We start from the raw sequence: 14,607 nt of genomic DNA on the forward strand, positions 1-14,607 counted from the left end.
AAATCGTGATTGGTTTACTTCTTATGAGTCTTTGATGGTGGTAATGTTACTATGGGTAATGATGCTGCTTGTAAGGTTGTAGGGAGGGGTTCCATCAAGATAAGGACTTTGGGGGGTGAGATTCGTACATTGATGAATGTTAGAACTGTTCCACAGTTAAAGAAAAACTGATTTCTCTGGGTGTCTTAGATGAAGGAGGGTTTACTTTTTCTGGCTCGGATGGGGAACTATGTGTGTGGAAAGGTTCGAAGTGGTGCTTAAGAGTACTAAGTTGGGTACTCTGTATGTGTTACAAGGTACTACTCTAACTGGTTCTGCTAATGTTGCATCTACAAGTTATGAGGAGATGACTAAGTTGTGGCATAACGACTTGGGCATATGGGTGAGCGGGGATGCAGATATTATCCAAGATGAACCTTCTTTGTGGCCACAAGGTGAAGAACCTTGATTTTGTGAGCACTGTGTGTTGGGTAAGCAACACAGGACTAAGTTTGGGAAGGGGCTGCACATAACTAAGGCGACGCTGGATTATATTCACTCAGATTGCTGGGGGCCTGCTCGGGTAGAAGGTATAGGAGGATTCACTTATTTTGTGACTTTTATTGATGATTTCTCCAGGTACTGTTGGCTTTATGTTTAAGCAAGAAGGAGAGGCTTTTAAGACTTTTGTGCAATGGAAAGTCTTAGTGGAAAATCAGACAGGAAAGAAGGTTAAGAGGCTACGTACGGATAATGGTTTAGAATTTGTTAATGATGAGTTCAATGAGCTTCAGGGACGCAGGGATAGTGAGACATCGCACTGTCAGGAAAACACCACAGCAGAATGGTGTTGCAGAGCGCATGAACCAGACTTTGCTAGAGAGAGTTCGATGCATGCTTTCTAATGCAGGGTTGACTAGGAAGTACTGGAGTGAAGCCGTGAAAACGGCATGTTACTTGATAAACCGTAGTCCTCATACAGGTATTGACTGCAAGGTACCTTATGAGGTATGGTCTGGGAGAAGTGCTGAGTATTCTGGTTTGCGTGTTTTGGTTTGTATGGTCTATTATCATGTGAATGAGGGTAAACTTGAACCAAGGGCTAAGAAGGGTTGTTTTTTGGGGTATGGAGATGGTGTGAAGGGTTACAGGATTTGGTCCCCATCAGAAGGGCGTGTTATACTTAGTAGAGATGTTACTTTTGATAAAACACTATGTTTGTATCTGCTAACAAACCTGCAGGTGATACTGATGAGAGCACAGATGAAGGATCTGAGTCAGATCTAGCTCCACAACCACAACTTCGAACTCAGGGGAAGGATGATGATGCTCCAGTGAGTTCTCCCATTGTGGGGACTAGTCAGAGGGATGTAGCTGTTGTTGATGAAACAGCTGATGTTGAGTCTGATCATGAGGAAACTGTTGTTGAAGGTCAGAAACGACCTAGGAAGAAGACGCAGGGACTGATTGAACAGATAGAGGGCAGGAATGTTCCGGGCCGAAACTGTTGTGTAGAGGAGATGATTGGTTATGCATTACATGTAGCTAAAGATATTGAGTCACCTGAGCCAACATCCTACAGGAAGCAGTTTCTAGTAACGAATCAGCTAAGTGGTTAGTTGCTATGAGTGAGGAGATGGAGTCTCTTCACAAGAACCAGACATGGGAACTCGTGAGGATACCACAGGGTCGTAAGGTGGTTGGTTGCAAGTGGGTTTTCAAGAGGAAAGAGGAACTTCAGAGGGTGAAAGTGTCAGATATAAAGCCAGGCTAGTTGCAAAAGGGTTCAGTCAGAGGGAAGGGTCGACTACAATGAGATTTTCTCGCCAGTGGTTCGTCATACTTCTATTAGAGTGTTATTAGCAATGGTAGCACATTTTGATCTGGAACTTGAGCAGTTAGATGTGAAAACAGCTTTCCTACATGGGGAGTTGGAGGAGGATATTCTGATGAGTCAACCAGAGGGGTTCGTTGTTCCAGGAAAAGAGAATTTGCTTGCAGTCTGAAGAAGTCCTTGTATGGACTTAAGCAGTCACCCAGACAGTGGTACAAGAGGTTTGACAGCTTCATGGTTGAGCATGGTTTGACAGGAGTCCTATGATTGTTGTGTTTATCATAGCAAGGTGGAGGACGGTTCATATATTATTTATTATATATGTTGATGACATGCTTATTGCAGCAAAGAAGAAGTCAGACGTGTTGAAGTTGAAGAAGCTTCTGAGTTCGAGTTTGACATGAAAGATTTGGGAGCAGCAAGAAGATTCTTGGCATGGAGATCTATAGGGATCATGGACGGAAGAAACTTTTCCTTTCTCAGAAAAGTTATATCTTGAAGGTACTTGACAGGTTTGGTATGAGTACTGCGAAATCTATTGATACTCCTGCTGCTGCAAATGCTCGTCTTTCTGTTGTGCTTTCTCCTCAATCTGATGAGGAAAAGGAGTATATGTCTAAGGTTCCGTATGCTAGTGTGTTGGTAGTCTGATGTATGCTATGGTTTGCACTAGGCCAGACTTAGCACATGTGTTAGTGTTGTGAGCAGGTTTATGACTCAACCAGGGAAGGAACACTGGCAGGCAGTGAAGCGGATTTTCCGCTACTTGAAAGGAACGGCAGATGTGGGTCTCATTTATGGGAATGATACTGAGTGTTTGGTGACCGGATATTCTGATTTGGACTATGTAACGCCCCGACTTTCATACATCCTTATTAAGTCAACTATTCAAGTTTAGCAGCGGAAAACCTTAACTTAGTCGGCGCGTTACCGCCGTACTTTCCACTAAGGGAAAATACAAGGCAACATTTAACATTAACCTACATGGACATTTCTTAGATTTGTCACTCTTTACAAAAACACTTTAATAATAGCTTAATTATTCTCTAGAAATTTTGGCAGAGTCTCCTTTGTAAATTGGTCGACCCATAATAAAAAAAAATGCTTGAGAGACCTGTTACAAATAAAACATTCCCAAATCCTTAACTCAACGCTTCTGCGGAGTACAACTAAAGTGAAACAGGAGCAATATTGCTCATTCAGCACTAGAAATAAAACTAACTCATTTATTATTATCTAATACAAAGTGGAACGTCCTCGCCTCAAAAGAAACATAAAATCAACATAGTTGAACTCTTAGCATGTAACTGCTTCTACCTTGGAAGGGGTGCTCCATAACTTCAACCTGAAACCATTGTAGCACTGCCACCCACCAAAGTGACAGGCCACAGTAGTGACAAAACAAAACATTTGACACATATCAGCACAACGCTGAGTACTATCTTAAGACATGCTTTGGTGTCTACGACTCTCACATAATCATCATCATGTTCACATCTTTCATAACCATATCGCAACCACATAGCAACATTAACAACGATGCATAACTTAATCTATCTTCATTCTACCATTCCTTCATCTTTTTATTGTTACAACTTCTACACTTTAATCCAACTTACCATGGAAGAATCACATAACCATCTTTGATCTTTTCTATAAGTATTTAGTACTTTTCATTATGACTTTCATATATCGACTTCTTATCAGGAATTTAAGATAACACGACAGTGTTCTACAACTTTGTTGCTTTAGTCTTTTGCTAGTAACTCATAACAACACATATAACTTACTACAATCCATACCGTACCTCATATTGTAGCTTAATTATGTCCAAATCTATATAACAGGCGAGAGCATGTGTTTAACATAAAGAAGGGTATCATAAACCATACATTGCATTGATAATTGTTCGAAAATACTACGAGAAAACGTCATCATTGAATAGTCTGCTGACAAGGAATATTTGCATGATCATAGTTCATTGGTAAGTACAGGTTTTGGACATAGCATTAACATTCTCATATGACCATTTTGGTCTGTTTCATTCGTATATCACATAATTCCTCCACCTGTAACTTACCCATTTGCCAGTTCAGTTCATAATGCCAAGCCAGCAGAACCGTCCACTTTTACAAACTTGCATATATTCATATTCCCGAACAACATCCACAAATCATAATAGATTCATAATTCATATATCCATACTTCATAAACATGCTTATCCATGACATTCATAAGCATTCATCGAGTCATAGCATCACATAGTCATATCATTACAAAGTCATATTCACACATTCGAACTCATCATTTCATAACATATACGGGCATGCATAATTGCTAGACATGAAGGTTACACATAACATATACCATTCTTAAATATATACTTAGGGAATCCCCCATATATCGTTGATTGCAATCATTATATGCACAAGTCATCACATATCTTTCACCCATAACATCGATAACATAGTGTGTGAAACCATAACACATAATCACATTCTTAATTTCATTCATAATCACATTTTTGTAACATTAGAGTCATCATATTTCATAGTATCATAACATATAAGAAGCATCTCAATAATTCATATTATATCATCAGCTTTATCCTTATCTTTCCATTTTACTTATTTACTTTGGTAACTTGGCAAGTATCACATATAACATATAGGGACGTCTTCCTAAAAACATACAGAAAGGCGGCCACAACTTAGGTGACACTTTCGGTGCCCACATTTTATCAGAAAGGCGGCCACAACGTAGGTGACACTTTCGGTGCCCACATTTTATCAGAAAGGCGGCCACAACATAGGTGACACTTTCGGTGCCCACATACTTGCCAAGAACCATCTTCCACTTTACTTTATCATGTTTTGTTCCTTATACATATCATAATTACATTACATCATTGTAATCGTAATCATGAAACATCATTAAGATCATAACATTATCATTCTCATGTTTTCATAAACATCAAGTCATTTCATTTCATCGAAAATCATCATATTCATAAAACATTTCATAGCATATCATTGTTACATTACGTCATCATAATCATAATCAGGAAAAAGTAATCACAGTCGTATTTTCATAACATTTTGATCATCATATACCACATAGCCTCAAATCATTTGATAAACATCATTTACATAGTAATCAACTCATATCAAAGTCATACATCCTACACTTTCCGTTTGTTTCAGAATGATCTTAACATATACTTTTGCATAATTCGAATATCTATAAGAATATCTCATAACTTTAAATGCTTTTAGAATCATAGCAGAAGCATAACAAAAACATAGTTGTCTTTTTATACTTCATATCATTTATGAGTCATTCATACTTTCAAATTATTTTAGAAGTATAAGGTACTCAGAATACATGAACATTCATCATAGTAAAAATTTCATATGCGTCATTCATGAGGACAAGAATCATCTTTTCACACGTTTCGTTCACTTATGAAATGCAAGACATATTATTCCATAATCATTCATATTCATATAATAAGCTTAAATAGTTCACATGATTGACTACCGTCATTAAACATAATTCAACTCCAAATAATCTTCACCTTAGCCCAATGATACACTTAGCTTTCCAAATCACTCAAATATAATGATATTCTGCCATAGTTAATAAATACATCTTAAGCGTAACATAATGCCATCAACATTGATTAATGAAATTATCTAACATAAACCATTTACAATCATTTCCTGTAGTAAAATATTTAGTTTAGCATAACTTACTCATAAGAATAAGGTAACCCAATTAAGAGGATTTGACCAAGTATCTTAAATTCTTAATTGAACTAATTAAATCAAATTAGTCTTTCATTAGCCCAATAAGTCAAAGAATAAAATCAACTAGGTAGTTTAATTGGACAAATCAGTTTAGTTTAACTCTAATAGCCCAACAATTAACTAGGTGGCTCATTTAACATTATAATAATCATATTTAGGCCCACATACTATACCTGCAACAATGGAATAAGTTGGTTTGGCTAATGTAAATCAGATTATAAGCCCAACATTACGTTTAACTTAATAAATTAGACTAACATAGCCTAATAAAACACTATATCAGCTTCAATTTAACTTTATTAGCCCATTAATTAACTATGTGGCTCAACTACCATTGCAAAAATCAGAATTGAGCCCAAATATCATGCATGCAACACTTAGATTAAGTTGGTTTGACTAATGTAACCAAATTTTTGGCCCAACCTAGGTTAATTAACAAATGGGTACTAAGTGGGCTTGCATAAGTAAGTACTTATAACTTGAAATCAGATTTCTAGAGGGAAATTAAAAGAAAGAAGGAGGGTAGTACCTCTACTCACTTGGAGCAGGGACGAAACAGAGGCGGCAGGGCCTCCGGCGAGCAGCACAACGCAACAGGGGGGTCGGCGGTGGTGTGGCGCGTGTCGTAGGTGGTGCGCGCGGTACAACAACGCGCAAAGAAGAGGAGCGAGCGAGAAGGGCGCGGGGAAGGAGGGAGAACGCGAGTTGCAGGCGGAGCTCCGACGATCTGCAGTTGGTCGGCGAGTATCGGGCAGGTGGCCGGCGACTGTCTTGCGTCGCACGAGCTGGCGGCAGACCTGGTGGTGTTGGTGTGGGACCCGAACAGAGGAGAGAGAGGGAGGAGAAGAATTTGTGAATTTTTGTGGGTTTAGTTTCCTGATTTTCAAAGCTTAGTTTTTCTATGAATTTATAGACAGATTTTAGTGACAAGAAATGAAGGTGGTAGAAGATGAATAGTGGTTCACCATAGGAGAGGTTGGAGTAGGGAACAAGGAGGGAAGTAGGGGGAGGTGGTGGTCGGTTGTGTGTTGGTTTGGAGAAGCTGAACATCAGCTTTCTTCATTCCTATTATTTTCTTTGAATGTCAAAATAAAATGTCAAACTAGGATCTTTTTACAAGTGTTAGATTAGTTTGGACTTCAAAATATCAATTCAAAATCATTTAGTAAAAATGTAGGATTTTCTTATTAAATCTATAAACTATATTATAAAATCGTTTATCATAATATAAGTCACTTTTGAAATAACTAGAGTAAATATATTTATTTTACAAAATAATCGTAACCATCATTATTTTAAAAAAATTAGAATGTAATTACGCTAATAAACATAATTAGTAATTAATAAAACGACATTAAGGTCCGGGGTATTACAGATTATGCAGGTGATATAGACCTAGAAGATCGATGACTGGGTATGTATACACTCTAGGAGGGTCTGTGGTTAGTTGGAAGGCTACTTTGCAGTCTTCAGTGACTTTGTCTACTACGGAGGCCAAGTACATGGCTTTGACTGCTGCAGCAAAGGAGGGTATATGGTTACGTGGTTTGGTTAGTGATGTGGGTCTACACCATGATCGTGCGACTGTGTATTGTGATAGCTTGAGTGCTATTTGTCTTGCCAAGGATCAGGTGCATCATGATAGAACTAAACACATAGATGTAAGGTTTTTTCTTTCGACTTACGACTTGTATCTTAGACTTCATATAAATATGTTTTGTCATATTTAGGGCTTTTTACCACAAATATTAGAGAGAGAGATTAGAGACAAACACAATAGAGGAGATTAGAGAGAGTCTTTGAGATTCAATATAATTGAATCTTGCCTATTGTACTTGTAATCATCTCGTTCATAGTGAAGCAATCTTTTCCCCTGCCTTGAGGACTTAGCTATCAAATTGATAGTGAACCTCGTTAAATCTTGTGTGTTCTTTTATTCGTTTTCTTGAGTTTATTGCTTTGATAATCGCTTCCGTTGCAACACAACTTTTAGTATTAACCTATTCTAGCAAAACCGCCCATCAGACCCATTGTTAACCATTGGTCATTAAGGCGTATTCTTAAAATTCCTATATCTACAGTTATGGCAATTGGGGCATGATTTGGTACGCCAATTTGGCCACTATTAGTAGAAATCCAATTATTAGTATAAAAATGCAATGGTTCAATTTGACTAAATATATGAAAAGAAAACATAATTCAACAATATTCATCATATAGTATTAGTGAAAATATGACAACCATAATCCTTGGCTTAAATTAACCAAAATATAATACATCAACCATCCTTACATCTTCTAGCACAACAAACCAAAATCAACATCCAACTACCACTCACATGAATAAAAATATAATATAACCACTTACTAAATTAACTTTCATGAACCACAGTTGAAGTTGTAGTTGTAGATTTTCCCTTATTTTTAGTACCAAAGTCAACGACCTTCTTTGGCTTTCTCTAATTCTTTCAACATCTTCTCCAATTCTTCTATTTTATACTTTCAATCTTATTGGATGATCTGGTAAAAAAAAAAATCTTCATGAATGATCACACACACCATTGTGTGATTACAAAACTCGATATTGGCAAGTTATTGTGTAATATAACCACTTACAAAAGTCTCTATTTCTTGACATACCACTCACAAAATAACTTCCAAGGCTTTTAACTAAGAAATTTAGGTCCTTCTTACTAGCACACAACATAACACCTCCTCCAAAATCCAAACTCCATTCGCCGTCCGAGGAAAGGAGCCAAATTACTATTACCTCCATGATATGAACCAATTCACTAATCCTAACTATCCTACTTCATCGATCTTCCAATTTAGACTATCTAACATACGATATCCAAATATAAACCACACAATCCGAAACCAATTGACACTAAAACCAACAACCTCGTCAAACAGGAAACATCCAACATAATCAAAGAGAAGCCAAAATAAAACAACCTACCAGAAACAACAAACATTTAACATACTTAAACAAAGGCGGTGGCAGAAGTTCTGGACAAATGGCTAGATCTAATATCAAAAATAAAAACCTAACCTAATACCAAAACAACAAATATTAAACATACTTAAACATCCAACACAAATTTCATGTTTTATAAGGTAGTTTTTGTCTTTTTGACAAAAAAATTAAACCTTTATTTAATATAAATCCTAAAAAATTATGACATGTGACGCTTGAATAGCGCTTTCTATGTTATCAAGTCTCTAGGCGCTCTCTATAATCTCGATTTTTTTTTCAAACAAAACTCATTACATCCTAACTTCAGCCTAACAGGGAGAACATCTACTTACAAATTTTTAAACCATCTTTTATCTTTTTCACTTATCTTCCTAGGCAGCCAATTGTACACCCTCTAATTTACAATCTCGACAAGTTTCACCTTTAAATAAATAATGTAAAACTAAATTATTTATTCATTGGCCTGCCATGCTTTTCTTTTGGAAAAATATCATAGTGTAATAGCAAGAAAACCGAGGAAATATTATCGAATATAATCTATTTATCTTCATACGGATCAGAAAAGCAGAAAAACAAAAGTTATAGCACGTTTTGATTTAGAAAAAGTTAACTTAGAGGATTTCAGAAATTGATTGTTCATTGCATGTGAACCACAACTAAAACAATCAGCTACCAGAAAAAAAAAATCAGGATGAGGATTAGGCATAGTAATCGTGGTAAAGATACGTGGACCAATCGTATCATACAATTTATCGTACAATAATTTATGATATCCATCTTTAGGCTCCAAAAACCCACTTATTAATTAGCATCCTTTATCAATATATAAAATATAAAATACTATGTAATATATGAAAATGTATAATAAGTGTTGAGTTTGTCTTGTAAGAAACCGCCTACTTTTAAATGAAAACTAGTTATTATGCCCGTGTTATGTCCCGGGTAAGGAAATTTTCATTTATTAATATTATAATTTAAGATGATAACACTAAATATTATTTGGTCTAGTGGTTAAGACTTTAGTGTATGTTCTTGAGATTCCGGGATCAAACCTTACACTATGCAATATGGAGTAAAACTCTCTTAGGGAGAGCGCCACATGGCACCGTTTCTAATCCATTTAGTGACTAGGTCTACTTTTATATTAAAATTAAACCGCCTTTTTAAATAATTTTTGATAGGTGTTATATATCGAAAGAAGATTTAAAATAAATAAAAATAATGTATACTTAATTTATGTGTAATTTTTGAAAGAAAAAAAAAACATCACTACATATCAACATCCATAGTAGTATAACCTTATTCCAAGACATCTTCCAAGCATGTAATTATCTATTTATCTTCATATGTTTATATTGTCACTCATGTCTCATTATCATGCATATCGAGTAGTTTAGAGAAACTATTGGACATTAATTAGGACTTCTATATTAAGAATCTCCTATTGACATTATGACTTATAGTAGTATATAAAGACTCTCACCTAGTCACCTTTAGCTCCCACTTCAACGGTTCAACCAAAACTTCTACAACTATGTCAACACTTACAAAACCTAAATCTTTAGAGAAACTAGAAGATGAAATCAAACAACTAGAACTCACCCTCCCTCACAAATTGTGGCTTGGCACTTATAACATGTACTTATATCAGGGGTTTTGGTGCCCAGTTCTTAAACCCACAATCTATTTTCAATCACATTTCCAAGCCAATGACACAGATATTATCCTAGCTAGCCTACCCAAAACCGGCACAACATGGTCAAAATCTCTCATTTTCTCCATTGTTAATAGGAAAGAGTTTTCTGATGTTTCAAAACATCCTCTTCATGCTCATAATCCTCATGAACTCGTCCTTCATTTTGAGTACAAACTATACACGGATTATATGAAGGGATGTGCACCTGATTTTACTAAACTACCCTCGCCTCGCCTCTTTGCCACCCATGTACCATATCCATCTCTACCAAACACAATCAAGACCTCCAAATGTAAGATCATTTATGTTTGCCGAAACCCTTTGGACACCTTCATATCATCCTGGCATTTTTTTTTGGAAGTGGAGAGAAATGAGAGTCTTACACCTAATATGATAGAGGATTATTTTGGTAAGTTTTGTAAGGGCGATTTTCCATTTTGTCCATATGAGGATCACATTGTGGGGTATTGGAAGGAGAGTATGGCAACCCCAGATAAGGTGTTGTTTATGGAATATGAAGGGTTGAAGGAGGATTCGAATGCACAAGTGAGACGGTTGGTGGAGTTTTTGGGTTGCCCGTTTTCGGAGGAGGAAGAAAAAGAGAATGTTATAGATGAGATAATCAAGCTTTGTAGCCTTGATAGTTTGAAGCAAATGGAGGTTAATAAGAGTGGAAAATTTTATGATTTTGTGGAGAACAAGGCTCTCTTTAGAAAAGGAGAGGTAGGTGATTGGACTAATTATTTGACGCCTTCTATGCTTAAGGAACATTATCAAGTAATGCAAGAGAAATTCAAGAGATCTGGTTTGCTTTCAGACATTGTCAACAAGAATTTCCATAAGTGAAGGGCTGAGCAATGGGGTTGGTTTTGGTTGGTCTAGCAAAAAGTAAAGCTAGCTTTGCTTAGTTTTACTATTGGAGCAATTGGTCCTTGGAGTTGGCTGGTCTGAAATTCTAGACCAACTATGCCTTGGATGATGTGCATAGCAACAAATGGGGTGATGTCATATGTATCAATATTGCTATATTGTTGCTGTTTTTTTTTTACAAAATTGTTTTTTTGTTTTAAAGTAAATAAAATTAGCTCATATTTTTTAAAAAGAAAATTACATTACAACTATAAAAAAAATTATCTATAAATTGAGCCTAAATTTGATATATTTTACCATATTTTTTCACAACCTATTTTAATTTCTTTCTACTAACTTTCTCGTACCTAGAATTATTCAAATTAAATGTATATTAATTAATTAATATATCACTAATTAAAAGATGAATAAGAATTATCTATTCTATATAAGAATAATAACATTTTCGATAGGAAAGAGAGTATAAAATGGAGTATACCAAAAGTAAGAGAGAGAATTAGAAAAGCCAAGTAGAACTAGTCTAGCCATTCTGAGAAAAAAAAGATGAGTTGGTGGGAAGTTAGTGGGATGTGATGTATAAGAAGGAGGAAAGGAGAGAGAATGAAAAAAATAAAAAGACCAACAAAAACCCACCCACCTATTATACATGCTCTTAGAGTGTTACAGTCTCACGTACCTTTAGAGTTGTGGACTTGTGGTGGTATCTTTTGGCCAATATTACCCCAACAAATCCAAGTATTGTACTTAACAATAACAAATTTCTTGAATAGTGTACTTATCTCAAGATTGGTGTACAACATAGTAAATGAAGAAATATGGAGGTATAATATAGAAAGTCCAATTGTGTAGATGGAAAAACGATAAAGTTAGTTTTAAAATAGTATATATTTCATTCTTTCTGAAATAAAAATGAAATACTTATCTCTTTTATAAAATAACTGCTAAGATTGAAAATACACAAACCGATTGGGTCCAATGAACACAGATTATGCCCTTTAGACACTTTTACCAGCTCTACGACATCCAATAGTATAAACAATTGCCTCATAGGATAGAGCAAGTTTTATTTCTTAATAAACAATATTGTTTTTTAATGCACAGATCTAGTAGGGTTGGTGATGAGAATCGATCCCAAGATCTCTTAAAATCGGAAGGAGAGTTATAAACAACTGAGCTATTCTTCCACTTTCTTAATAAACAGCATTGTACTTATATGAATTCGATGAAGAAAACTAAAAGAGTACTAACCACGTATTAATAAATATGCTTATCTATGAATTTAACCACAGTATTTGTTGCTTGTTAATGTTCATCCAAAATATGAGAAGGATAACTCATACTTTACAAGCATGAAGCAAGTGTTTATTTTGCAAAAGAAGAAGTCTCTATCCATGTCACCATGTGAAATGGTGCCTTATTAGATAACACTTAAAATAAAAGCTAACACATAGTAACAAATCGTGAGCTTGTTTTGTACATATTCATACATCTAACATCCATGACAGACATATAGAAATCCAACACATAGAGGAATTCTTTATATATATAAAAAAAAGTATTTCCTCCGTTCCCTAATAAGTGAAACACTTCTCTAAAAAAACTCTCACATAAAAAAAAGAAGTGTTTCACTTATTATGGAACGGAGGAAGTATGATATAAGATTCAAATTACATTAATAGGTACCAAACAAAAACAAAACATCTTCTACCCTTGCACAGATTAGAGGAAAAGAGACAAAACAAGTATAATTTCTTCCAAAGAACATATACAATTTCCTTATCTTTATTTAATCACGAACTTGGAATTATAGATTCTTTTGATAGTATTTGAATGAAAATCCATTCCTCTGAAGTTTTTCTTGCATTTCATCAATACTTTTAGCCATAGAAGGAGTTAAGTGATTTGTCCAATCTCCAACGTCTCCTTTCCTAAACAAAGCCTTGTTCTCAACCCAAGGATAAAACTTGCCACTTTTATTGACCTCCATTTCTTTCAAACTTTTAATACTACAAAGTTCTATGATCTTATCAATAATATTACCTTTTTCCTCATCTTCCGAAAATGGACAACCCACAAACTCAGCCAACTTTTTCAAATGAGTTTTTGGGTCTTTCTTCAGTCCTTCATACTCTAAGAATAACACCTTTTCTTGGTCTTGCATGCTCTTCTTCCAATACTCAAGTACATGATCATTATAGGGACCAAAGGAGGATATCCCTTGCAAAACTTAGTTACATATTCTTCCATCATATCCCTATCTGGCTTAATTCCTTTGTTTACCTCAAACTGAAGGTAAAAATGCCATAAGGAAACGAAAGTGTCCCAAGGATTTCGACAAACATAAACAATTCGACATTTAGAAGTCTTAATTGAGTCTGGCAATGAAGGATATGGTATATGGGTAGCAAAGAGTCGAGGTGAAGGTACTTTAGTTAAGTCAGTATTTTGATTTGTAACGTCTTTTTTATAAACTGCAATCTCGAAGTGGAGGACAAGTTCATGAGGAGTTTTGGTGTTAAGGGGAAGTTGAGATATATCGGAGAAATTCTCCCGATTTACAAGGGCGAAAAGTAGGGATTTTAACCAAGTACCAGTTTTGGGTAGGCTGGCTAAAATGATATCGGTATCAAGAGCTTGAAACTGGGATTGGAATGAAGTAACACCTTCAAAAAATACACTTAGGCACCAAAAATTCTGATAAAATTGCATTGGAGAACAAAAATATAGTTGATCGTATTCCAATTGATCTGAAGATGTGTTTTTTTGGTTCTGAGGTTAGATTTAGATCAAGTATTTAAGTGGGGGGACAAGGTCGGCATGTGCACTAGCCACTATATTACAAGCTTTGTGGTTACTATGATCTTATCATCTTATCATCGACTATGGAAATGAGTTATTGAAGAGTAGGTGTTTTTATTTGCTCTGCTGACCTTTTCTATTTTTTTTTTTTTTTATGGTAATTAAGATGAAGGATCCTGTCAGATCGTAACCTCTCGCGCTTAACCCAATCTGGTTTGCGGGAAGACATTTAGAGTGGAATGATAAGGGGAAACCCTCTCCTAAAGTGTTCATAGTAGAGATCGGGCCTCAACCTTAAGATTGGAAGTTCTATCCTTACTAATAGACCAAGCTTAACTTGGTCTTTTCTAGGGGCCTCCTTCTGCAAATGACCGCTTCTGGATATCGTAGCATACTCCAATACCGAACAAATATGTACTTTTCCGTTTATTAATATATGGAACATTGAAAATTTAAAACCGATACATATAATAATTTGGACTATATTACAATGTTAATCTATAAAAAAACAAATCTATTATATAATATATTGTTAGATTAACCTTGATTTATATTTTCAAATTTTTATTTTCTCAGAAGTTTTCCCAATTAAAATTTAAAGATTTTAACCGGAAAATTAGTGTATTGACATGTGTGGTAGTAAA

The 14,607-nt window shown here is 35.4% G+C and overlaps 1 protein-coding gene, 1 long non-coding RNA gene and 1 pseudogene across 2 annotated transcripts; 1 reads left to right on the forward strand and 2 right to left on the reverse strand.

Moving 5' to 3' along the window:
* Nucleotides 1-2,930: 2,930 nt before the first annotated feature.
* On the reverse strand, nt 2,931-6,740 carry LOC125494630 (uncharacterized). Its single transcript, XR_007270913.2, has 2 exons — nt 6,152-6,740; nt 2,931-3,175 (listed from the first exon to the last, which is right to left on the reverse strand). It is a non-coding gene; the product is annotated as an uncharacterized LOC125494630 (long non-coding RNA).
* Nucleotides 6,741-9,958: 3,218 nt separating this feature from the next.
* On the forward strand, nt 9,959-11,453 carry LOC104887616 (cytosolic sulfotransferase 15). Its single transcript, XM_010672287.2, has one exon. The coding sequence runs from the start codon at nt 10,133-10,135 to the stop codon at nt 11,138-11,140; it is 1,008 nt and encodes a 335-aa protein (XP_010670589.2). The 5' UTR covers nt 9,959-10,132; the 3' UTR covers nt 11,141-11,453.
* A 1,236-nt stretch (nt 11,454-12,689) lies between these two features.
* On the reverse strand, nt 12,690-14,060 carry LOC125494654 (cytosolic sulfotransferase 5-like; annotated as a pseudogene).
* Between the last annotated feature and the right edge of the window lie 547 nt (nt 14,061-14,607).

The sequence above is a fragment of the Beta vulgaris genome, chromosome 2, assembly GCF_026745355.1.
Source record: "Beta vulgaris subsp. vulgaris cultivar EL10 chromosome 2, EL10.2, whole genome shotgun sequence".
Taxonomy (NCBI): domain Eukaryota; kingdom Viridiplantae; phylum Streptophyta; class Magnoliopsida; order Caryophyllales; family Amaranthaceae; genus Beta; species Beta vulgaris.

What these genes read in the sequence shown, in the direction of transcription:
- LOC104887616 (XM_010672287.2), top strand. Translation starts at nt 10,133, where the DNA reads ATGTCAACACTTACAAAACCTAAATCTTTAGAGAAACTAGAAGATGAA.